The sequence below is a fragment of the Pituophis catenifer genome, unplaced genomic scaffold, assembly GCF_029215685.1.
Source record: "Pituophis catenifer annectens isolate HBS135680 unplaced genomic scaffold, rPitCat1.0.hap2 SCAF_9, whole genome shotgun sequence".
Taxonomy (NCBI): Eukaryota; Metazoa; Chordata; class Lepidosauria; order Squamata; family Colubridae; genus Pituophis; species Pituophis catenifer.
The window spans coordinates 27,369,347-27,393,906 of NW_027256889.1; the positions used below are offsets into that span (position 1 = coordinate 27,369,347).

At 51.1% G+C, this 24,560-nt stretch overlaps 1 protein-coding gene across 2 annotated transcripts; it reads right to left on the minus strand.

Annotated features, from left to right (window-relative positions):
• Positions 1-2,199: 2,199 nt before the first annotated feature.
• On the minus strand, positions 2,200-24,393 carry FHL3 (four and a half LIM domains 3). Of its 2 annotated transcripts, none has more exons than XM_070950174.1 (6): positions 24,313-24,393; positions 6,902-7,084; positions 3,984-4,158; positions 3,731-3,900; positions 3,432-3,618; positions 2,200-3,336 (listed from the first exon to the last, which is right to left on the minus strand). In XM_070950174.1, exons 2-6 carry the CDS (start codon positions 7,055-7,057, stop codon positions 3,185-3,187), a joined length of 840 nt encoding a protein of 279 aa, XP_070806275.1. In that variant the 5' UTR covers positions 7,058-7,084; positions 24,313-24,393; the 3' UTR covers positions 2,200-3,184. The 2 variants fall into 2 exon arrangements, with proteins under 2 accessions (XP_070806275.1, XP_070806276.1); XM_070950175.1 differs by lacking the exon at positions 24,313-24,393 and adding an exon at positions 23,321-23,913.
• Positions 24,394-24,560: the final 167 nt, after the last annotated feature.

Genomic DNA, 24,560 nt, shown 5'->3' on the forward strand with positions numbered 1-24,560 from the left:
AGAATAACAGAGTTGAAAGGTCTTGGAGGTCTTCTAGTCCAACCCCTTGCTCAAGCACCCCTATAACCACCCCAATCTCTTTTTAAAACCTCCCCAGTGATGGAGCATCCACAATTTCTGAAAGCAATTTATTCCATTGATCGTTAGTTCTAAATTGGATCTCTCCTCAATAAGTTTCCATTCATTACTTCTTGTCTTGTCCTCAGGTGCTTTAGAGATAGGTTAACACACTCTTCTCTGTGCAGCCACTCAAATATGGGAAGACTACTATGTCACCTCTACTCCTTATTGTACTAGATGGTTCTTGCAACCATTCATCCTGTTTTTAGCCTTCAGATCCCTTATCATCTTTGTTGTTCTCCTCTGCTTTCTTTCTAGAGCCTCAACATTTTTTCCCTATTGTGACCAAAACTGGATGCAGTATTCCAACTGGAGTCTTAGCAAGGCAGTATAAAGTGGTACTGGTACTTCACATGACCTTGATATAATCCCACTGTTGAGGCAGCCTAGGACTGCACTGGCTTGTTTGGTAGCTACAGCACACTCCTGCCTCATATTTAAGTGATTGTCCACTAGGATTTCTGCATCCCTTTTGCAGTCACTGCTATTGAGCCAGGTATCACCTATTCGGTATCTGTGCATTTGTTGTTTTTTTTCTTCCCTAGGTGTAAAACTTTACTTTTCCCACTATTGAATTTTATTTTGTTAGATAGGGCCCAGTGTTCTAATCTGTTGAGTTCCTTCCAGATCTTTAGCCTATCTTCTGGTGGATTGGCTAGTCTAAACGATTGTCTAAATAGTTTCTGAAGATATTGAAGAGTACTGGGTCTAAGACAAAGCCTTGGGGTACCCTGCTGCATACTTCCTTCCATATATAGTTCCATTCAAGACTACACTTTGGTGATGCCATGTATCCCACATTTTTCTATTTTACCAAGCAGTAGTTTATGGCCTACTTTGTCAAATGTCAAGTATACTATGTCCACAGCATTTCACTGGTACACTAATTTAGTCACTTTGCCACAGAATGTAAAATGGTTTTGACTGGCATGATCTGTTTTTGACAAATGTTGGCTTCCAATAATAGCTTTGCTTGTTTCTTGGTGTTTGCAGAGCTGTTGCTTGATTATCTTTTGGGATGGACAGAACTGGACTCGGGAGGAGGACTGATTCCAGACCACCATGGTTTGCCGCAGTGGGTGATCTTTCCAAGAGACCCAAGAAGATAAAGGGAAGAACGGGTGCAAGGCTCCTCAGGCAGCACTAGGCCCACCCTGCCCGTGCTGAACTAGGAGAGCTGGGTGAAGCCTCTCCCGACGCCTGTGGGGCTTCTATGTGTCTGGCTTCCTTCCCCCTTGAGCTCCAGCTCCTTGCCCAGAGCATCCGGTTTCTCATCCAGCTCGGAGGCCTTTTCACTGCTTCTCTGCCAGGCCTTACCACATGATCTCATTTCAGCCCACAAATAAATCAGGCAGACCGAGCAGGTTATGACCCATCCACCCCCTTGGGATAGAATCCAGATGTTGCTGGCCAAACGATCCGCTTCCTTTTTTGGGAAGACGTACCCCACCACTAATGGATTCCAGCAGTGTAGAGGTATGAGGCGCTCAGTTGCCGAGTGCCTGGAGGTGTGGGCAGAGCATCCCCCCTCCCCCGTTCAAATGCTACGCAAGCCACCCTCTTCGGATAGCCCGTAATGTTGCTGAGTGTCTTCTGCAAGCAGGAAAAAGTCTAACCCGAACTCACTCCCTTTCCCAAGCTGCTGACCTCCCTGAATGGGAAAGAAAGGATGGCGTGGGGGAAGCCATAATACGTCATAGATACTCTGGCTGACATCCACTTGTTATGAGCTCTGCTTGCCAGAGAGTCTTGACTTCTGTTGCAGATGTTTTCCCCTCCTTTCCACTCTGGAGAAACATGGGTTGCAGCTGGATGCAGTGCCAGACTGGCTGGGTGCGAAGCAGTGCTTACCCTTGGTGGGAGCAACCCTATCATGGGGCACCCTTCCCCTTCCTTGCACTAAATCCTGGGTGGAGCAGAGGTCCAGGCACACCCAGCAGCATCAGATGGTGGGTTGGAGGAGGAAGTGCTGAATTCTTTAGGATTTGGGAAGCAGCTCAGTGAGAAGACTAAATGTCGGATCCAGCCCGGCAAACCCATCTCATCCCCCCTGTTCTCCAAGTGAGTTATCCTGAGTAATCCATTAACATGATTTATTAGAGAAAGTCAGAAAAGGAGGGGAGAGAACCACTGACCAGAGGTGAGCAACCCCACCAACAGGCAGACACCCAGCTCTGACTCCTCGGCAGCAAAGCAATTGAGGGAATGGCTACATAGTGCATTTAAAGGAACATGCATAGCATTTCACCAAAGAAAAGCAGGAAAGAAAATCAGGCCACAGAGAACGTCTGCAGAAAGCGACAGAGCCCCTTTCTTCCAGGTGGGAGGGCAGGCTTTGAAGGGTGGGAGACTCCCAGGACAGAAAGCAGCGGGTAGAAAGTCCAGGCCCAGAGGGGGGAGGATAGTGGAGGTCAGGGGATTCAAAACTCAAGCCCAGCGGTTGTGGGAGAAAAAAACTGGAGCCTTTTCTGATGCCTTGCAAGCTTTCTTTTTCGGCCATTCAGGGATTTCCGGGGACCAAAGCAAAGGAAGGATGCCAAAAGACTGGCTGCCACTCCAGAACTTTGGGGGTGGGGGGTGGGGATGGGGAATGAGAGAAGTGGTACTCCATGCCTGGGGGATGGAGGTCTCCTTTCCCCTGCAAAAGTGGGCAGGCTAGAAAGAAACATGATGGTAGAAGTGGAACAGCTGAGCTTGCTCCTACTAACCGTCGGACAACCGGGATGGATCTCAGGGAAGAGGCTTGGGTGGGAAATGGAAGACTCCCGCCCTCTGAGAGACACGCACCCGCTCTCTTCCGGACCCAGAAGAAAATGGCCCTCGAGGCAGATCACGGTCGGTGGGGGTGGACTTCACCACCACGCTGCTGGTGAACAAAGGAAGCGGCCTGAGCTCATCAGAGACAGGCCGGGTGAGAAAGCCACCATTTTTGTCTGGCAGGAAAGAGGCAGCTGGCGCCAATCAGCAATGCCAGGGAGGGGAGGACCATCCCTGCCCTGCTGCTGCCCCAGGAGAGAGCTTTGGCACACACACAATCTAGAGGACAACTGCCCGGGATGCCCTTTCAGAGACTGCCGGCGCAATCGCGACACAGGATCTCATCGTTGTCAGGGATGAAGCCCTTCCCCACCAGTGTGGCAGCGCAGCGGGAGCAGCTGAAGCAACTTTGGTGCCAGTGGCGATCCTCGAAGGAGACGTACTTGCCTCCCCCGAAACCTGGGGAAGAAAAAGGAGGCATGGGACAGGGGCCCACCTCTACCCGATTCTGCCGGGGAGCCGGCTCTCCAGAGTCCCCCTACCTCTTGACACACCTGTGATGGGCTTGGCGCAGGTGCTGCATTTCTTGGCATAAAGGCTGCCGAAGCACTTGATGCAGTAGGGCTGATCCTCTTGGGAGGTGAACTGCTGCCCAGCCAGGGGGGCCTCGCAGCCGGTGCAGATGAAGCACTCCTTGTGCCACGGCTCGTCCCGGTAAGTCACTCCTCCCTTGGTCAGCGTCTGTAAGCACAGGAGTAGAAGCTCATCCCAGAGGCTGGCTTGGGCCCCCTTGCCCTAGGACCTTCTACCAGCTGCATCCCCCTCCTCTCCCCTCCCCTGGTCAAGATCCAACCTTCTTGCAGCGGGTGCAGCGGGGCGCAAATTTGCTCTCATAGCAGGAAACGCAGTAATACTCGTTCTGCTCTGGGATGAAGGAACGAGCACCAATGGGCTGCTGGCAATTGCTGCAAAGGAAGCAGTGCTCGTGCCAGGTCTGCCCGTTGTACTCCAATTTCCGAGAACCTGTGGGCAGATGGAGGGAGGGTGAGCACCTGAAAGCCCAGGGGCTCCTGGGTCTGGGGCTAGGGGCATCATCATCACCGCACCTGGCATGACCACCTGTTGGCAGGCCACACACTGGGAGGAGAACTCCTGGCAATAGCAGCCGTTGCAGAGCAGCTCCTGCCCCTGGCAGGTGAAAGGCTCATCGGCCAAGGAGCGGTCACAACGGAAGCAGCGGAAGCAGCTCTCATGGTAATGGCGGTCCTCGTAGTAGAGCTCCTGTGGGGGTGAGAAGCAGAGGTCAGAGGCCAGTTGCCTACCGCTTCTGGGTACCTGGGATTGATGTTTCTATTTCTCCTGCGAAGTGGCCCCTCTGTGCCATGCAGGTAGCCCTAGAAACAGAAGAAAGAGCCAAGCCCTGTCGGCTGCCATCTGCAGCTCACTCAGATGCACTCACGGTATGCTCAGCCCAAAGCAGACGAGGTGCTGCCCTCGCACAGGAGGCTCATCCACACGTGCAGACAAGACTCTGCCCAGCCTGAGGCAGGTTCTCATAAGCAAGGTGGGACAAGAGGAGATGATGCTAACCCCGGAAGCAGACTCCAACAAATCCACCTTTCCTTTGCCCCCAGATCTAAAGCATCATCACAGGTCCCAACAGATAACACACACACGGTGAGGGGCATCTCTTCCACTAATGGGATCTACACAGCCTATTGGGATTCTACCCAGGATGAATGGGACAAACTATGTGCAAAACAATTAAGTCTGACAGCAGCAACAAAGCAATCTCAGAGCCTTTTATCCTCCCAGGACACTGCATCAGGTATCTCAAAGTAGCTGTCTTGGAACGAAGGCAGGTGAGCAAGAGGTTTCTGGATTTGTACACACCAGACTGCCAGACATTCAGGCTGTCTTAATAAAGACAACAGGCTTTTTTTAAACACAGTCACTCACACATACACACACACCTACCTGATAAAGGTCTTGAACTCCATTTTATACTTAATGTGTCTCCGCATCACCACCTCACCTCCCTCCCTCTCCTCTCCTCCTTGTCTGAATCCTGCCAATCCAGCCCCAGCCCCACCTAACCAAGGCAAGGGCAGCTCCAGAGAGCAGACATTTCATTTCATAACATGTGTCGGTCGGGAAGCTCCTGGACCCCTTCTACAAATTCCCAGGACTGAAACCTGGAGAGGTTGCTCCAAGAGATTTAAACTGGGTGGGCATAGTAAGGGCCTTTGAGGGGAGGGGATCAATGAAAGAGCTTGCAGAGGGAGGGCTGGGAGAGAGGAATAAATAAAAGGGGTCAACAGCTGAGATGGTGGGTCAAAAGGGCAAATCCTGAGCCTTGAGAAGGCCAAGATGGCCATGGGTCTTCTCCAGTAGCCCAAAAGGCTGGAAATATCAGGGCCTCTCTGCTGCTCAAGGAGGTGGCTGGGCTTCCTTAGCTATTAAAGCAACGACATGCCCCAGGGGATGCTATGGAACTTTACCTGTGATTTGTTTTGGGTACTGTCTTGATCATCTGATACCGTGTTTCCTCGAAAATAAGACATGTCCGGATAATAAGCCCAATCGGGCTTTTCAGCACATGTGGTAATATAAGCCCCCCCCCCGCAAAATACCCCCCCCACCAACTACTTACACGCATGCGCAGCCGGTCCCACCATTTCCTCTGGTTGCTTGCCGCGCAACCAAAATGAGTTGAGGAGGCAAGGCCGGAGGGGGCGGGGAAGGGGGGGACATGCCCTCCCCTCCCTGTTCTTCATGACGGCCGAGCGGCCCAACACGTCCCACCCCACCCCAATGGCAACAGCTGCTTCCCTTCCCCGCCATCTCTTTATCAAGAGGGGTGGCAGGTGGAGCGAGACGTGGCTCCCCTTGCCCTCTCTTCTCCCCTCCTCACTGGGCATGACAGGGTTCCTGCCTGATGCAATTTGGGGGTGGCAGGTGGGGCCAGTGAGAAGCAGGACGCAGGTCTTACCTTTCAAGCTCTGTCACTTTCCTCGCTGTTGTGTCCAGGGGAACACGCTGTAAAAGAAAGCCTTCCCGCAAGTTCAATCTAACTTCTCGAACTCAAGAGGAGGTTTTCTTTTACAGCGTGTTTCCCTGGACACAACAGCGAGGAGAACGACGGAGCTTGAAAGGTAAGACCTGCATCCTGCTTCTCACTCGCCCCACCTGCCACCCCCAAATTGCATCCCTAAAGGGGGTGGGTAGCTAAGCAAAGGGGCAGGAGCCCTGTCATGTCCGGCGAGGGGGAGAGAAGAGAGGGCAAGGGGAGCCAGGTCTTGCTCCATGCGTCACACTTCTCCCCCGCCCCACCTGCCATCCCTCTCGATAAAGAGACGGCGGGGAAGGGAAGCAGCTGTTGCCATTGGGGTGGGACGTGTTGGGTCGCTCGGCTGGCGCGAAGAACAGGGAGCGGAGGTGACGGCAGCAATGGGACATCCAGTCCCACGCCCGCCGCCTCCTGCACCCCCAAAATAATAAGACCTGCCGATAATAAGGCCAAGCCTTGGATAATAAGAGCCTTGGTGGTGCAGCAGACTAAAGTGCTGTTAAGTAGCACCAGCTGCCTGCAATTACTGCAAGTTCAAATCTCACCAGGCTCAAGGTTGACTCAGCCTTCCATCCTTTCAAGGAAGGTAAAATGAGGACCCGGTTTGTGGGGGCAATAAGCTGACTTTGTATAAAAAAGAACTTAGAGGGGGCCAAAAGCCCTACTAAGCAGGTATATACAAAAGTATGAAGGCTATTGCTTAACGCATTGTAAGCCGCCCTGAGTCTCTGGAGAAGGGCGGCATATAAATTGAATCAATCAATCAATCAATCAATCAATAAGCAAGCAAGCCCTTATTGGGGAGGTGGTCAAAAGAAAATAAGACCCTGTCTTATTTTCAGGGAAACACGGTACCATTTTATATTTTCTCCGGCTTTCCTTTTAAAGGTCCCATATAAAGCGGGGAGGGGTGGGGGGAAGCAGGGGCAGCCTGAGGAGAACTGGGCACCTCACCCGGCAATCATGTCCAATCAGCTCCTTGCACTCGTCACACGTGTTGGCAAAGTGGGTGTCATAGCAGGGGATGCAGAAGGGACCCTCATCTCCCTGGATGTACTTGCGCCCATAAAGAGACTCCTTGCAGCTGGCACAGTCAAAGCCCTCCGTCATGTTGCTGGCTGGAAGTCGAGGCGCTTCCTGGGAAACAAGAGAAACAAACCGCAGTTGACTTCCCTAGCCAAGTTTCAGGGGAAGATCTTCCCCCTGGGGAAAGTGGTCCTCTTTCTGTCTTTTGTTTCCTATGCAGAGGCACACAAGCTGGGGAAAGGAGGGTGCCGTTCGCTCTGAGATGTGCAAGCCACACCTTGCGCTGGTGTTGAATGGTGAGGGAACGGCAAGATAAAAGAAATGGTTTCAGAAGCTTTCAGGATCCAATTCTTGATGTGGTTTTCTTTTCTAAATTGCTGGATGGGCTCTATGTCCAGCAGCTCTCGGTCTCCACTGGTGATGCCAGAAGTCCATTTTCAAATTTAGCTAGGTAGTCCTCCAGCTTTCCTTGGCTCTCAGCCAGGCACTCGTCTGGGATTTGTGGTAAATCTACCGCTCCACATTTGTTGCCAGCAGAAAGCCAATTCTCCCCAGAAGCTTTGGCTAGACTGCAGTGTTTCTCAACCTTGGTAGCTTGAAGATGGGTGGACTTCAACTCCCAGAATCCCCCAGCCAACGCTGCCACCCAGAATCCCCCAGCCAGCTTGAAGTCCATCCATCTTCAAGCTACCAAGGTTGAGAAACACTGGGCTAGAGGCTGCATCTTTGCAGCAAAAGCAGGGGAGTTCCTCCAGACCTCTCATCTCTTGTCAGTGACTGACAGCATCCTCACCAGATGAGCAAGGAGCTGCTGTCCTCTTACAAGAGAGCCAATGGGTTGGTCTCCAGCCAGGAGCTCCCGTGTTAGCATGCCTGGACTAGCTGTCCTGAAACTGGGAGAGGGTGAGCAATCACTGTAGCCTCCAGGAAATTCCAGCATTTCATTTCTTTTTGAAATAACCAGAGAAGGAAGGAGGAGTAGGAGGAGCGGGGGGGGGGGGGGGTATGACAAGGGATGAGGAAAAGGGAAAACTGCAAAAGCAGCATATGCGCTGCCGTGTTGCAACAAAAGCTGAACTTCCACTGGTCTTTGCCAAGCCAAGGGCCCTGTCTCCTGGGACAAGTGCTATCTTGAGCAAAAGAACCAAATCCTGGCTCTCCAATAGCAATCTTCCCAGCCAACGGCTAGGTTTATACTCCATCATATGAACAAAATTTCTACTTTTAAAATCAACAGCACCCATTTAACTGCTATATAAGAGAGAGAGTTTTTATTATTTGATCTAACAAAGTCCAGAGCACTGGGTCATTCAGCTCTCCTGCAATATTCCAAGTGGATAGCTTGCAAGCTTTCTTCAGCAAGCACCGTCTTTTGTCCCTTCTCCAAACACTAAAAAAATATTTCCCTACATTTGAAACTGGACCTCCAACAGTGTCCAGAGGCAACAGCTCTCCTCGGATGTGCTCCTGGTGTGCTTAGAAACAGAGGCTATTTTCTAGGCCTCACTATGCCTCTCTTCCTTGTAAATCAGTGTTTCTCAACCTTGGTAGCTGGCTGGGGGATCCCCAGCTGGCTGGGGGATTCTGGGAGTTGAAGTCCACCCATCTTCAAGCTACCAAGGTTGAGAAACACTGCCGTAAATCAACATCTCACCTCCAGAAATGGTGAGGATGAAGTTCCTACAGCAGCGGAGGTGGGGGTGGGGTGGGGGGAGCCAAATCCTTAACAAATTCATTCTCTAAAACAAGAGTTTGCACTTGGGTGATGGGAGAGCCCGAAGGGAACAGAAGAAAGGAAACCCTTTCAGTGGTGCTCAGTGAAACAAATGTGAACGTACAACACAGGAGCCTGCAGAAGTGACCTGCGATGCTGGTCTTCCTGCCTGAAAACAACATGGTGTGCATCAGTTGCACTGGCACGTTGGTGACGGTCTGTGAAGAACTGGAGCAGCAGAGGGTCACCCCTGAGTTGATGAGAAAGGATGTGGACGTGCAAAGGCAGGAGGTGCTATAACGAAGACTTCCTCCACAAGAAGGCATGATGAACCGGGAGCAGCCCAGTGAAGGAGGGCAATGACCAGAAGCAAGGGGTTTAGAAGCCCTCCAGAAACTTAGAAACCTTGTTCAGGCTCTTAGAAGCCAAACACGGCAACAGAAAGAGAGGATGGACCTCCAAAGGGTGCTAAGGAGGAGATTGTACCCGATAAGAAGACAAAGAAGGATCATGGTAAGTGGTGATTCATGACTACCAAAGGAATTGAAACAAAGGGTCTGTTGACTGGACTTATTAGCTCAAGAGTTACACACTGTCTGCCTGGAGTAAAGATCAAGGACATGACACAACAACTCCCAAGACCTTTCCAGTCCACCGACAAGGCAATTATCCCTTCTTGCTTAGACGTGTGGAAGAAATGATACCGAGAGATAGTTGCAACCGAGACACCACAGGCATGCAGACCTTGGAAGAAAGCTCAAGGCCTCAAGCGTGCTCTCATCCTTTCTGTTTTCAGTCCTCTTTGACAGACCGAAAAGGCAAATCGGATCCCTGCAAGTCATGACATGGTTACACAAATGGGATAACCATGGGAAAAATGTAGTTTCTGGAGCCAGGGCCAGAAATATTTACATCAAGGACTGTTGGCACAAGATAGATCGCATCAAACAAAGATTGGTAGAAAAAAAAATGTTCGGCTAACATGGTAAAATTAGTTTGGGAGACTTAAAGTAGCAACTGGAGATGAAAACCCTGTCACATAAAGAAATGTGCATTGTAGAAAGTGAAAGTGTTGCTGAAAGAGGGCCTTTTAAAGGAGGGGGTCCCCAGGCCATGGCCTGGTACTGGGCCATGGCCCCCTCAGAACCAGGCCGTCCAAGTGGCAGGTGAGTGCACAGATCCATTGGCACAAGTGGTGGGCACTCGCAGGTGTGTGTGTGTGTGAAGGTCCATTTGTGTGAGTGGCAGATGCACCCAAATAGAGGTTCACGCATGCGCACGAGAGCCCATCGCTGGCATAAATGGAGTTTCACACTCACGTGCATCGATTGTAAAGAAGATGAGCTCAGTTAGAGAGGAGCTATCCTATTTGGGTTATCTAGTCTTGGCAACTTAGCTATTGAAATTTGATATTGTAAAATTTTAATGTCATCTATCATATATTTTTAGATTGCTATTTTTGTAACTGTTTTATCTTTTTCCCTTTTTCTTTTCTGTTTTGTTTGAAAAGGCCTTCGGGCTATTCAATAAACTATACTATACACTCACGTGTGAGTGCCCGCCACTCACGCAGAGCTTCACATGCATGTGTGAGTGCCCGCCACTCTTGCAAACAGAGCTGTGCTTGCAAGGCATCATTTCCTCTCCCCCCCCCACCGCAATGCTGGAAAGGGTAGGGACCATGGTCTTTAAACCATTCAAAGAAAAAGCAGAATGTTGGCTGGTGAAGTTCACAGCCTTCGCTGCTTCTACAGTAATGTTCAGTGTGAAAAATAATAATAAGGATAGCAAAAAACATTATAGGCACAATGGAGATCAGGTGGATTCACCAAAATGCAACAATTATTCAAAAGAAACAGAAGCAAGACAAAAAGGGACAGGATTTAAACTTGATAGAAATCTAATCCGGGAAAGCTCTTTGTTTTGAATGAGCTTAAATCTCCAGGACCAGTTAAACTGCAGGGAAGAAAGGAAGGAACAAAGGGCAGGTCTAGACAATCCTTGACGCGTCTATTTGCCTTTGAGAAATCCAGAACAGGGAAGTGCTGATGGTGACTGAAAAAGGGGCAGGTATTTTCCCTATCTCAGAAGGAAAAGGCAAGAAAGGAAATTCCCATAAATGACAGAGCAGCCTCAGAAGGGCACTTTGGAAATGTAATAGTAGTCATTACAGATAAATCGGCATGGGCTTTCTGCCAGATTCATGTTTTTGATTGGATAATTTCCCCCAATACATTGCACACTGCTATAAATGTGTGTCTTGTTTTCAGTGAAGTATTGGATGAAGTCCACTGTGGCATGCCGATTAGGATTCTTAGGATTTTCCTGGCCCAAAAAACATCCTTAAATGATCAATTATTCCTCATCAAATGGAGGCAGGCCGGGTGGGATGCACCAAAGATCAGTCTCGGGGCCTTTATTGTTCACCGTTTTTATGGGATGATTAAAATTTTGGATCAAGGAGGATTAAGATGGAGAAAATGCTTGTGAAATTTGCACGAATGTAGAGTAGTTAATACCCTAAAAGACAGAAATATACAGTAATATGATTCATAAAGAACATGAGAGCCAGGGAAAAGGGCTGAGAGTAAGAACATTACATTTAACAGAGATGAGGAATAAAAAATAATGCTCAGATATGCAATTGAATAGGTTAGGAAGTGTCCTGTATCAGCAAAGAAGACAGGCAGTTTTAGGTGGCATCATGTTCCATTCAGAGGACGCGGTCATCCCACTCTCCAGTTGCCTCTCAAGGACTGTCCCATTATGGATGCTCCCCCCGCCCCCCCCCCACTTTAAGAAAGCTTCAAAGAAATTGGAATAGATTCAGTGATCAATGTAGGCCCCATGAAGAACAACTGAAGGAGCTGAGAAAAGGTAAGGGGGGGGGGAGAGAGAGAGGACAGCATCCTTCAAACATCAGATTATTTTTTTCTCATTCCCAAGGGCAAGTTACAGAGCAAGGATTCTGTTCCAGAAAGGCATATGATACAGACATAGAATACAGAATAGCAGAATTGGCAGGGACCTTGGAGGTCTCTAGTCCAACCCCCTGCTCAAGTAGGAGACCCTATACCAGTGATGGCTAACCTTTTTGCCGTCGCATGCCAAAAGTGGGGAGAGTGCGGGGAGGTCACCCAAGTGTGTGCCCACACCCATAATCCAATGTGCCCAGCCCCTGCGCATGCGTGCCCCCCTGCTTTTAAAACATGATGGCATGGTGGGACCAGTAGGCCTGTTTTTCACCCTCCCGAGGCTCCAGGGGCTTTCTAAGAGCCTGGGGAAGGTGAAAATGGTCTTCCCCACCCCCCCTGGAGGCTGGAAACAGCCCATTTCCCAACTTCTGGTGGGACCGAAAGGCCCAAAATCCAGCTGGCTGGCGCACATATGCGCACTGGAGCTGAGCTACGGCAACGCTTGCGTGCCCACTGATATGACTCCGTGTGCCACCTGTGGCACCCGTGCCATAGGTTCGCCATGACGGCCCTATACCATTCCAGACAAAAAGCTGTCCAATCTCCTTAAAACCTCCCAAGTGATGGAACACCTACAGCTTCTGAAGGCAATTCATTCCAGTGATGGGCATGTCCTCTCTCTGTCCGGATAGTTTGAACTCTGCACTGGCCTGGGAGGGTCTCTTTGGCCTGCAGGATACCGGAGGCAACCTACAGGTAGTGATTACATATCAAGCTTATTGGTCCACCATCCAAGGAGGCTGGGAAACAGATGCTTCCCATATGACCTGGCCTAGATCCTACCTTCCGTTAAATGTCTGCTTCTCCTTCCCCTCCCTGGGGCCATAAGCAATTTGAAAGGCATTTTTCCACAACAGACAACATGTTTCAAGGCTTCCAGAAAGAGCAGAATTGTTAAAATCATTAACATCCACCACAAGCAAATCCTGAAATTGTGGCCCACTGCCCACATGGGGGTCTTCTGAATAATTCGACTCCCATTTCAGTGAGCTGAGAGCCAAGTAGACAGACAGACAGATGGGGAGAAGCAGCATAGCAGTTCCCTGGCAGCCTAAAACGAAAGAAAGCACCTTCTTCAGCGCCAGAGCAGGCCTGCCCCCGGCCTTGGCAACTCTGCTCTGTGCCCTCCCAGGGCCCAGCATGCTTGAGGACAGGCCCCATGAGCTCAGCATAGGTGATAGTCTAGGTCTGGTGGGGCCGCCTCTCCCCCAGGTTTTAGCAGTATAGTGTGACTATAGCGGGTTAGGTTTTGCTGCTCCGAGAAGGCAGTGTTTTGCCTCCCAGGCTTGTGAATGAGTGGATGACTTTCAGCTGACAAAAGAAACGGGACTTTTGGTGATGGGTCCCCTTTTCACTGGGGACCCAATACAACTGGCTATTCAGCTGAAAAGCACTCTTTAGATGTAATGGGCAAGAGGAATATCCTTGGGGGACAGGAGGAAGAACCCAAATCAAGACAACAGTCACAAAAAGGAAATCTAAGTCTGGGGCAAAAATGTAATTTGAGAAAGCATCTCACGCAAGAGGAGGGGCGCAGTGTTCAGACTTGAACACTTTCTGTTAGTGTTGTAACCCCATAATAAAAGTAATACTGGTAGTCCTTGGTTAACAACCACTCATTCACCAAGCATTCGAAGTTACGATGAAGGTCATGAATTTAAATGGTGGATATGAGTCCAAGGAGTTTCAGCCATTCTAGCACCCCCATGGTCACATTATTATTGTGATTTGGGTGCTTGGTAAATGGCTCGTGGTGCCCTACAATCACGTGATGGCCTTCTCAACCTTCCTTGTCAGCTTCCTGCAAACAAAGTTATCAACGGGAAGCTGGCAGAGAATGTCACAAGTTGCCTGAGTAAACCTGCCCCATCTTTGCATCCTCCCTGTCCCTCTGAGCTCGAACTGTGCCACCCACCCCCCCACTCATGCACCCTCTCCCACCAGTCAGCAGCTGCTGGCTTGCCTGCAACCCTGCTCGCAAGCCACCTGGGACTTGCAACTTCCTTCCTGCTCCCCCAGAGTTTGGTTGTTGGAAACCTTATAGGAAATTGTGAGGCGGTGCCTGTTTAATGACCCACAATCTTTGCTCAATGACAGCAACAGGAACTGCAAGAACAGCCGCTGCTAAGCACTGTGGCCACGTGATGATGCACTTTACAAGCGGCCCCAACACGACCTCTACCGTGTTATCTTGCATGACTTTGATTTCCTAGCCTGGTTTTCCTTGGAGAGTTGACGGTCTCCAAGGATAACCCTCTAAAGAAGAGACTGCAGTGATCCTGAGCTGGGCCTGCCTTTTACAGGAAGGGCAGCCACGAAGGGATTTCTGGCTGCTCCTTCTGTGGGAGCACAGCACCCCCCTTGCAGGCCAGAGGGGGCCCTGAAAGCCATGCCCCACAGCCAGAGTCACTGGTCTGGTTATCCAACCCGCATCCTCATCGCATGTCTCCCTAAAACAGTGTTTCTCAACCTTGGTAGCTTGAAGATGGGTGGACTTCAACTCCCAGAATCCCCCAGCCAGCGCTGCTGGCTGGGGGATTCTGGGAGTTGAAGTCCACCCATCTTCAAGCTACCAAGGTTGAGAAACACTGCCTAAAACAAGCAGGGCTGGAAGAGAGGAGGCTGCTCAGGCCAAACCAAAGGAGAAAACTGGAGGCGGGAGAGGCTGCTCCTTGGACCTGGTTGTGTGTTCAGCCAGGGGAGGCAGCAGTTCTCCATCTTCCACATACCGATGTTGCTCAACTGCTCAAGGGAACTTTTTTCCCCAAATTTGGTCAAAACAGGCTCGCTCCGTGGTGGTGACTCTTTGTTTGGAGAGCTGCCACGGGGAGGGGAGGGAGGGAGGGGAGGGGAGGATATAAATCAGGTGTTTAAGGGTGTGAAGGCTTTGCAACCCTCCCTGATGAGAAATCGAGTCAAGTGGTGTCCTGATTACTGACAGTAAAAAGAACTTCTGATCTCTTTTCCAGCAAGGAAATGCCCCCTCCTCCCCACCCCCCATTTCAGTCCAAAAAGGCACACGGCTGACAGGCTCAGCCTGTTCTTCTCTGGCCATCTGCTGCTGTGTGTTTGCAAGGGGGAAGGACGGGGGGGTGGGGGGAGGAGGAGGGGAGGGCGGCTGTGTTCCCTGCAGGAGAGGAAGGCTGGATAAAATTGCCTTAGTGGTAGAGAGCCTGGGCACGGGCCATCCAGTATCAATTACAGCCCCAGCACAAAGCAACCATAACTCTCTACAGAAAGCCATTTTTTTTCTTGTTTTAAAACCCTGCCACAGGACAGCAGCGGCTCAATACCCCCAGCAGTCAAAACCGCCCGTGTTCTCAAGGAAGGAGGTTGTTTGTGCAGAACTTTTCCCAGGAAGAGGCCCTTCGACCTTTCGAGCCCATCATAAATGTCCTCTTTGCTGCAATGGTTCAGAGGGAAGCCACCCCATTTCGCAGGGAGATTTGGTGGGAAGCAGTGGTGGGATTCAAGTAATTTAACAACCGGTTCTCTGCCCTAATGATTTATTCCAACAACCAGTTTGCCAAACTGCTCAGAAAGTTAACAACCGGTTCTCCCGAAGTGATGCGAACTGTTGAATCCCACCACTGGTGGGAAGCCTCATCCTTGAGTTCAGCCTGCCGGGCCCAAGAGAGCATGCTGACCAAAACTGCCCCAATACAGTTCCAGAAGGAGCCACGGAAGTGCTTATGATGAAAGGGGTTGGGGGAGGAGAAAAAAGAAACATAGTTCCGCATCCACCTATAAAGTTCAGGAAAGTGGGAAAATACAACACCCCCCCCCTCCCCAAACCCATGTGCAGCTATGAACCTTGGATCCGAGAGGTCGCCTGAGTATTCCTCCTCCTGGAAGTAAGGAGTTGGGCCCCTTTTACATTCAGAATTCCCAGGTCCCACACTGCAGCTAAGTTGAGGCCAAAGATGGAAGTTTGTGTCTGGACAGGGGGAAGAACAATTTCTGATTGAATCCTGCTTTTCCAGGAAGCCCCTGGCAGGGGAACACGCTCCCTCAGGAAGAGGCCCTCCTGATTTTGTGGTGCCTGCGTAAACAGCAGTTGAAAACTATGCTCAACTTGCAGCCATACTGGGTAGTGAAAGGAACATGCCAGGGGGACGGTGTGGCTGCCTTTGGAAATGATCCCGAACGGAGGCTGGCGCAAAGGAATATTGGTGAGTGCCCTGGAGTCCTGCCATGGTTGAGAAATGCCACATTGAAGTCACCACAGGACGTTCCAGCCCAGGACAAAGTGCTGCTTCCTATTCCTGAAGCCCCTTAGGAGACGGCACCGGGATCTGCTCCTCTGGCCCAGGCTTCTAGGAGAGGCTCACTGAGGATTCCCTCCCCCAAGTGAATAGGAAATGGACGAGGCAGGGATCCTTTTCTGGGGTAGCCCCTCTCTTTGGAACGTCCTCCGGATGGACGAGTAGCTTCCACCCTGTTTACATTTCTCGAACAGATGAAGCCAATAAGATTCCAATAGAGCTTAGCCCAAGCTAACTGTAGGTTTTTGTGGTTATGTGATTGTGGGTGGACAGATAATTCTATTACATTATTGTATTATTCAACTTCTATTGATTGACTGTCTGCTGCCCAGAGTCCACCAGGATATAAGCACTGTTAAATAAACCGACATCTAAATTTTCACAGGGCTCCTCCAACATGCCCTGAGGGGGATCTTAGGCATCACCTTCTTGCATACATCCTCATAATTGGGGGGTGGGGGAGGGGTTTTTTCCAAGGTATAAAGGAATCTTGGGGTGTGCTGCTGAAGAGGCCTGCTCTGCCAGGTAACTGGGATTCTTGGGTGCTCCATGACTGCTGAGAACGTAGGAGGAGGAGATGCCCTCAACAAACAGCCACTGAGCTGAGGCTGAACATGGTCTAGAGCATTCCGCAGCCAGCGGAACTGGGAATTCTGCGAGTTGAAGTCCACACATCGTCCAGCGCCCAAGGTTGAGAAACACTGCTCTAGAGCCTCAGTCAGCCAACAGGTGGGCCAGATACACTGCAAGGGAGGGCCATTTTGAAACCCACAAGGAAGCTTCCTGCTCTGCTGAAAGTTCACCTTTGGGCAGAGAAGCATTGCAAAATATCAGCCCTGCCGGCGCCATGCCTGGTTCACTGAGGAGACAGGCTGACACATCTGAGGGAGAGCAAGATTGTTTTCCACATTCTAAGCTGGGGGCAGCCTCTGTGACAGGAGTGATGGGGCACCTCTAGAAGACTTGAGGCCAGATCCTCTTGGATCCCTATCCCCTCTATGTCACGAAGAACATTGGCTTGATGGCGTGTATGAGACAGGGTATCAAAATCCGTCGGCACCATCTGAAAATGCAGAATAAGGCACCCTTGCCACAAAAGGCAAAAGCTAAATTAACTTATATTTTAAACGCCAGGTATAGGAAGAGGGGCGAGTGGGATTTTCCATCTTTGCTCTGCCCCTCCTTCCTCCACCTGGACAGGCAGGTGACAGCCACAGGCAAAGGCAGAAGAGCCACTCTGAATCCAGGGCAGGAAGTCATCCCCCCACGACAATCTATCCCAAATATTTTGCCCTCAACAACCTTAAAACAAGCACGTGGAGAATGTGGGGAGAGGGGCAACCTCATCTATCTGCTCGCTTTCATTTGGTCAGCACGGGAGTTTTCAGAGAAGAGGATGAGGAGGATTGCATTTGGGTGGGCCCGCATACTGCCTCCGTTTTTTTAAAGGCCTTTACAAACCAAATGTCAGCGTTTGTTTATCTTATTGTCAACTAGAGCCCTGGTGGCGCAGCAGACTAAAGCACTGTTATTAACATCAGCTGCCTGCAATTACTGCAGGTTCGAATCTTGCCAGGCTCAAGGTTGACTCAGCCTTCCATCCTTTCTAAGGTAGGTAAAATGAGGACCCGGATTGTGGGGGGCAATAAGCTGACTTTGTATAAAATATACAGAAGTATGAAGGCTATTGCTTAACGCATTGTAAGCCGCCCTGAGTCTCTGGAGAAGGGCGGCATATAAACCAAATTTAAAAAAAAAAATCAGCCATGTTTAGTATAAATCTGCTGCTCAGGAAAAAAACATTGGGTACATAGCCTGACTTTATCCCACCCCGGCTGACCTTCCCCCTTCTTTCTCCTCTTCAGCTATCAGAAAAGGCTTCTCTCTGATTGGAAAGCTCTGCCGTGCTTGGGATTCAACCGGAGTCATCTCCAAATTAGTCCTGACTTTTGACAGCTGGCAAGTCAGCTTCAGAGCTTTCCAAACAAGAGGCTGAAAGAGCAGGGGCAATTTGAGCCCCCGAGCCGTTGGTAACTTTGGGACTCTGTGTCAAACACTCCACGGAGTAGCAATAACCCTCTGCAGTTGCTGCAAAACTGTGCTTCAAAAAGGAGCCAGGCATTTGAGCAGTTTTCATCCTCTTTGCAAAGTTGGGTCGGGTCAGGTCAGGGTGTTTAAGCAAATGTCATAAAGCACAAGAATGCACCGTCTAAAGCAGAAGGGCAAACCTGCTTCTTGGGTCAGTACAATGGTGCAGGACATTTTTTTTTTTGACTGACACACAACATGAGGTCAGTTGCAATGCTCAGAACTACTGAACAACTAAATGCCTATCGTTCTAAACAAGAGTGTGGGTATATTGGTGTCTGATGTGAATTCTTGTAGTCTTTCATCCGATTGCTCTTTAAAATACACACAGGTACAACAATATTAAATCTCTCTCTGAAAGTGAGGGAGAAAGAGGCATTTTGTGCAGCTCCCAACTGACGCACAGAACATATATTTTCCACCAAACTTTAGTACGGAGTTAGTTCCGAGAAAAGAGGCGAAGAGCAGGCATTAAAGCATGAACAGAGGTGGCTTTAAGGAAGAAACCCATTTAGGGCTCTTGAAAGGCAGTTCTGTAGCAGATGACCAGGCTGAGCCTGAGGAGGGGGGGGGGGTCAAATGCACCATCAGTCTGGAGTCCTTATGCCCCTGAAAGAGACTTTGAAGTCCTTGAAGACCTCGAAATCCAGAGACTCTCATCTGGCGCCAATTTGCATCGACTATTATTAGTATATTCGATCCTGGTGAATAGATTGCACAGAATAAATCTGAATTCTATCCTGGCTCCTGGTTTCTTCTTCAGTAGCTGAGTGAGAGAAGAGAAGGGTGAACCAAATGGGGGCTAGAAATGCAGGGGGAGGCTCAGCTTTGTACAGAGAAGGAAGAGCAGATCCTTCTTGGTCCCAGACATTTCTTTATGCTCCCCCCCCCATAGTTACACCACCCATGATCCCCCTAATTCCTTTCCAAGTGTAGCCTAAAGGGGCGGAATCAATGCATGGTTGGCACACAAAGGCAACAGAGTAACCGAGCTGTCTGTGACAATGCCCAAGCCTATTTTGGTTGCTGCACAGCCTGGGAAAGAATAGAGAGGCATGTGTTGATGACAGAGGGAGCAGGTGGGAAAGGGCAGCTCCAACATGGGAGGACGCCAAGGTCTTGGCCAGCTGCTTTGGACCCTCCAGGCACCCATATGATGATGGGCCACCACAGAAAGACTGAAGATCTTCTAATCTGAACCAGTATTTTTAGTCTGAGAGATGCCAGGCATTAGTGAAAGCAGGAAAGAGAGCAGAGGATTCAAGCCGGCAGCTGCTCTTGGCAAAAGACAGCACCCTGGGAGGGGAGGGGGAGCATTTGTAACAAGTCCCCCAGACACAGAGAAATGGGGTGTCTTAAGGAGTGGCTCCACTGCAGCTGGAGGGCTGCTCCCTAAAGATTCATGTTCAGTTGGTTTAACTCGGTGTTCCCGGCTGCCTTGACTCCCTGACAAGGGGATCCCTGCAGAGAGACTCCCTTGCGGCACCCACGCATTCTGACGAAACCTGCAGCAACAACCCGGCCGAAGACGGCAAAGACTTTGGGTAAGTGCTGTGCATCTGAGGCTCTGGACTGCCCAAAAGAAAGCAGCTGCACTCTACACCCTGCAACCCACACTTTCTTCCCACTTAGCCATGCACAGGAAGTTGGTCGGGATTGGAAGCTTGAGGCCTCTCTCTTGGCATACAAATGCAGCATGACTTAAATCAGGTTTTTTTTTTCCCTTTTCATGTTGCCCAGCCAGGGACCTTTGGGAAATCCAGTGCTGCAAAAGGAAAAGGAGAAAGAGCACATTCCCAACACTCTCGTGGGACAGCTGACGTGGATCCCTGGCACAGCCAAGACCGCCAAGATGCTCTCCCTTTGCCTGAGCTATTCGCACACCCCTGGTGGGGATCAAGGCCAGGAGGCTGCCCAAGGCCCGGCAGAGCCTGCCGCCCAGGAGGGCAGCAGATACAGCACAAAGCAAGCCCAGAGCCCCACTCCCCACCTGGGAACCAGAGCCTGGCAGAAGATGCAGGGAGCTGCCTTCCAGAGCTTAAGACTCACACTGGCCTCCGTGAGATTGTGAAATGAATCGACAGCTGGGAGGAAGGGAGAAAAGGGAAGCCACATTGCGAAAGCAAAGCCACACAGCCTTGGGCCAAGGCTCTCTGAGCAAGAGCTCAGCTTCTGCATGGGAATCTCTCCAAATCTTGGAGGGAATGGCTTCATCTGACAACAAAAGAGGTGGTTTCTCTGGGAAGGCGCGCTGGCGGTGGGGGAGATGGGGTGGAAAGATCTGGAAAGAGAACATTCCAGACCATTGAGTCAACCTGCCCAAGGCTGGGGGTGAGCTGGTGGATACAGTGGCTTCTTCAGCAGCTCAACAGGGATTCCAACCCCCAGAAGGCTGAAAAGAAGGGGCTCTGGAGAGGCCGCCTGTCTCTGCCACCCAGGTTGCAACCTCAGGGGCTCCGTCTGGGTGGGAGAAGCTCCAAGCTCAGAGGACATTTCTGTACCTCTGTCAAGCCTGCCCATTCGGTCTCTGGTCATCTGATGTAAACTCTCTGCTTCATTGGGTGATTCATGGAAGACTGCATGGATCTTGGTTTAGACCTGGTTGGCAAACAAGTGTAGGATAAATGCAAGATAACTTTTTAAACAAGAAGTCGATGATTACTGCTGTTGCAAATCCAGGTTTTGAAAGACCATGTGCCTCGGGATTGAGGGGAGTGTCTGGAGAAAGGATTGATGGGTTGCTCCCGGACCCCATCTCCTAGAATCACACCACAATTTCCTATTGCTTTATGATGCAACCCAAGATATGTGAGTTCAGATGGCCTTTGCACCAAAGGAAACAGAGAAGGAGGGGAAAGACCAGCCCATCCATTTGCATGGCCCTGCAATTCAGCCTGGACCTCAAGAGCCATTTTCAGGTCCCTTGGCATGAGGCCCATGTAGAAACAGAAGGGAGACCATGATTCACACCTCCAGAGTCACTGACCCAAACACTGTGGGAGATTTTGCAACCTCATCCCCCGAGGGGAATCTAGGAAAATATTTGTCCCTACTTCTTCTGCCCCCAGCTGGAAGGACATGGCTCTTTGAATACCAGAAGCAGAGCAAGGACATTTTTCTGAAGCCAACTCTCAGCAAAGAAAATCTCAGCAGAAAAAAAGTGGACCAGTCTTCATCCTAAGCACAGACCAGGCCAGAGAGTATCATAAAGGAATACCGTATTTTTCAGAGTATAAAACAGACCTTTTCCTCCCAAAAAAGAGGGTGAAAATCTGGATGTGTCTTATACTCCAAACGTAGCCCCGCCCAGGTTTCAGAGGCTGAAAAAAGCCTCAGAAATGAAGCTTTAGAAAAAAAAGCCTCCAAACAGAGCTTCAGGGGAAAAAGTTTTTTCTGAAACAGTTTAGAAGTTTCAGAGGCAGAAAAAAAAGCAAGGCACAGAGCTCACAACCAAGGAACCTGTTGCTAAAATTCACCTCTAGGAACAGCTGATTGGAGGCCGATCCACCCGCCAATCAGCTTTTTTCTTATTTTCCTCCCCAAAAACTAAGGTGCATCTTATACTCTGAAAAATATGGTACTTGTACCCGCACTACAGTCCCATGCTTCAGGTTTGGAAAGACCAGGCTTGGAGCTGCCAGAGAATGGGGAGGTGGGTGGAAGGCATCTCAAGATGCTAAAGAGGCCATGAAGGAGGCTGTGGGCTTGAGCTGGCTTTTCTGCTTTGAAAGCCAGCAACCAGAGACTGTTAGTCTTAGCAGTGCCTCGCAGCCAAGTCCGTCTCCAGGCTAGCTGCTCCTTGGCACTGTTCCTAGGGATGAATCCCCTACGGAATGCAGCGTGGCCCCATAGAAAGAGCCTGCTGCTCCAGGAATAGCAGAGATCTGATTTAATAGATGCTGCACTCCAATTCCCAGCCAGCTTTACTTAGCCACCCTTTTCTTTGGTCAGACAGTTCAGCAGCCCTGGCAGCTCCTATTTTGCAGCAGCAAAAGTGCAAGGCAATGGGCCACTAGAGCCCTCACCCCAAATATGATTGGCTCCCACTCTGGCTGCACTGGAAAGAACTCTGAAATCCCCAATCTTTCCCCAGGCATCAGGATACATCATTTAGGGTACATTGCATGGGGTTGTAGAACTGGGTACTCTGAAATAAATAGAACAAGCGGGCAGGAGGCAAATTACTCATTTTGCTAATGTGCATATGGGTAGATCAGTTTTCAATTAGGCAATTAGGTCCTGGCCTGTGAAAGGACTCAAGCCTTTCCCAGGGAAACAGGTCAGACTGTACAGAAAACAGCAGATATACCTGAGAGCCAGAGTTCTGCCAGCAGCTAAGCTGGTTTGCCCCTACCACACATGGAATCTCCTCCAGGCACCCCCAGCTGCCAGAGACACTGGAATCCAGTGTGTTGTGAGAACAAAGCATTTGTTCAGTAGTCACAAATTATTCAATATATAGAAAGGCCATATCTGGTATTGCAGTGGCCAGAACTCTTCCTCGTGCTGCCTGACCAGTTCAACATAGAGTAGAGCTACTCCTTCAACCCTCTGTTAATGCATCCCAAGCTTACAGTGGATGCACTGCTGGTTTAATCTGTGGGTCTCCTAGGACACCCAGGCCTTTGCACACACACACAATTGGTGAGCCAAGTGTGCCTTACTTGCATCCAGTTTTCCCTGCTTAAGTGCAGGATGCCACATTTCTCACCACTGGACTGTATATTATTGAAGAGGGCCCAGTATCAAATCTACTGAGAGCCCTTTGAAGGCCGATTCTGGTCACCAAACTATATTCTATGTCAATCCTGCAAATACCACTCCATGTAGAAAGCAGGTGGTGGGAGGCAATCAAATAGTCTCCTGTCATCATGGGTTGATATTACTGGCACTGAGTTTATGCTGACCCAGCCAGTTTAATGGCACAGCAGCCATTAACAAGAACATCTTCATCCTCCGAGCAACAGCTGGTTCCTGGAAGTGAAGTCTTCCACTAAAATCCCCCTGCTTCCCAATGAAAAGCCACTGCCAAAACCACATCCTAGAGAGGGACCTTGGTCAGGATCTTAACACACTCAACACATCACAGCACAAAAACACCATGCAAATGCTTTGGGGGTCGAGTATTATAATCCCACTTTGCTTTTTTCTCCTAGCCTGAACGTTTCATTCTCACAAATGAAAATGACTCCCCCCCCCCCCGCATTATCTCTTCACAGAACTGCTGCTCTTTGCCGATGCAACAGCAGCTCCCATGGCTGGGACTCCAGGAGCCACTTTAGGAACGGGCAGCACAATGCCTCACCTGGTCAGATGCCAAGTGGGCATCTCCAGGAGAAGATGGGCCCCATTCTTTGAGGGCTCAACCTTTTAGTCCCCACTTCTCTTTGATCAGGAAGTCTCCCCCTCGATGCTATCAGTGCAGAGCAGCAGAGAGCCTTTTGCAGAGAGGACAGGCTGACTGGGCACTTGCTCCTGCCAGTTTCAGCTGCAGTTTTCAAACGGAATGAAGAAGAAAGAAGCCAAACCGGACGGGTGGGGGGAAAGGAGAGGCTTAGAGGTCCAGGAGATCCGAAGAGACGGCAGGATTGCCGGCAGCGGGGTGGAACAACGAAGCAGACGCCCCAGCCCAGAGCCACGCGACGGTCCCCAACTTGTGCCACCTCTGCCACAGCTCCGGAGCGAAAGTCGGGAACCAGCCCTGCCGGCCCTTGGCACCCACTGCTTCCAGGAAGGCTCCGATCAGCCTTGCGGGGCCGGTGGGACAGGATCCCTCGCTAAGGGGGCCGGGCTTCCCCTGCTCTGCCCCAAGGGATCTGCAGGCCAGCAGCGGGCATTTCCTTTGAGTCTCTTGAGTTTAAACTGGGAGCCCCGAGAAGGGCGTCCCGAGGGCAGAGCGGCCGTTGCCGACCCCCACCCGCCCCCGGAGACCTCGGGCAGAGGAGCGGCCGTGCTCCGCTCCCCTCGAAAGCCGTCGAGGCTGCTGGGGTCCCAGGCGAAGGAGCCCCCGCCCCGCCCGAAGAGACGGGCTCCGCGGAGAAGCCCCTCGGGGCCGCCTCCCCTCCCCACTTTCCGCCCCCGCCGACCGACCCTCCCGAGCTCCACCGCCAGCCGCCCCGCCCCGCCCCGCGCCTCTCCAGGAGGGGAAGCCCGAAACAAAGGGACAAAGGGGCGGCTTCCCCCCCACCGCACCCCGATCGCCCACCCGCCCAGCCACGCACCCGCCCGCCCGCCCGCCCCTGCCGCCGCCGCCGCCCCGCTTCGGCAGCCGCTGGGAACAGCCTCGCCCGCCCTTACCGGCAGCGGTCCGGCGCGCCACGGGGCCGGTGGGAGGCAGCCCGCCGAATCCGAGCAGCCACGCGAGCCGCCCGCCTTGCCTCCCCGAAGGCGGGGCTTGGAAGCGCGGGGGCGGGGCCGCCGCTGCCACCGCCCCGCGTGGAGGGCGGGGCTTCAGAGCCAGAGGCGTTCCCCCGCCGAACAGGTTGGGGGCGCGCCAGGGAGCCCTGGCCGGTAGGCGGGGCGACCGACAGATCCGGGCCTCGCCT

Bases quoted from the DNA above. Each gene is read 5' to 3' on its own strand.
- FHL3 (XM_070950174.1), bottom strand. From the start codon at position 7,057: ATGACGGAGGGCTTTGACTGTGCCAGCTGCAAGGAGTCTCTTTATGGG. The intron at 3,619-3,730 runs GTTGGATCTTGA...CTGTGCTTACAG, and splicing joins GCTGCACCCGCTGCAAGAAG to ACGCTGACCAAGGGAGGAGT. The intron at 3,337-3,431 runs GTGTGTCAAGAG...TTTCTTCCCCAG, and splicing joins CTGCGCCAAGCCCATCACAG to GTTTCGGGGGAGGCAAGTAC.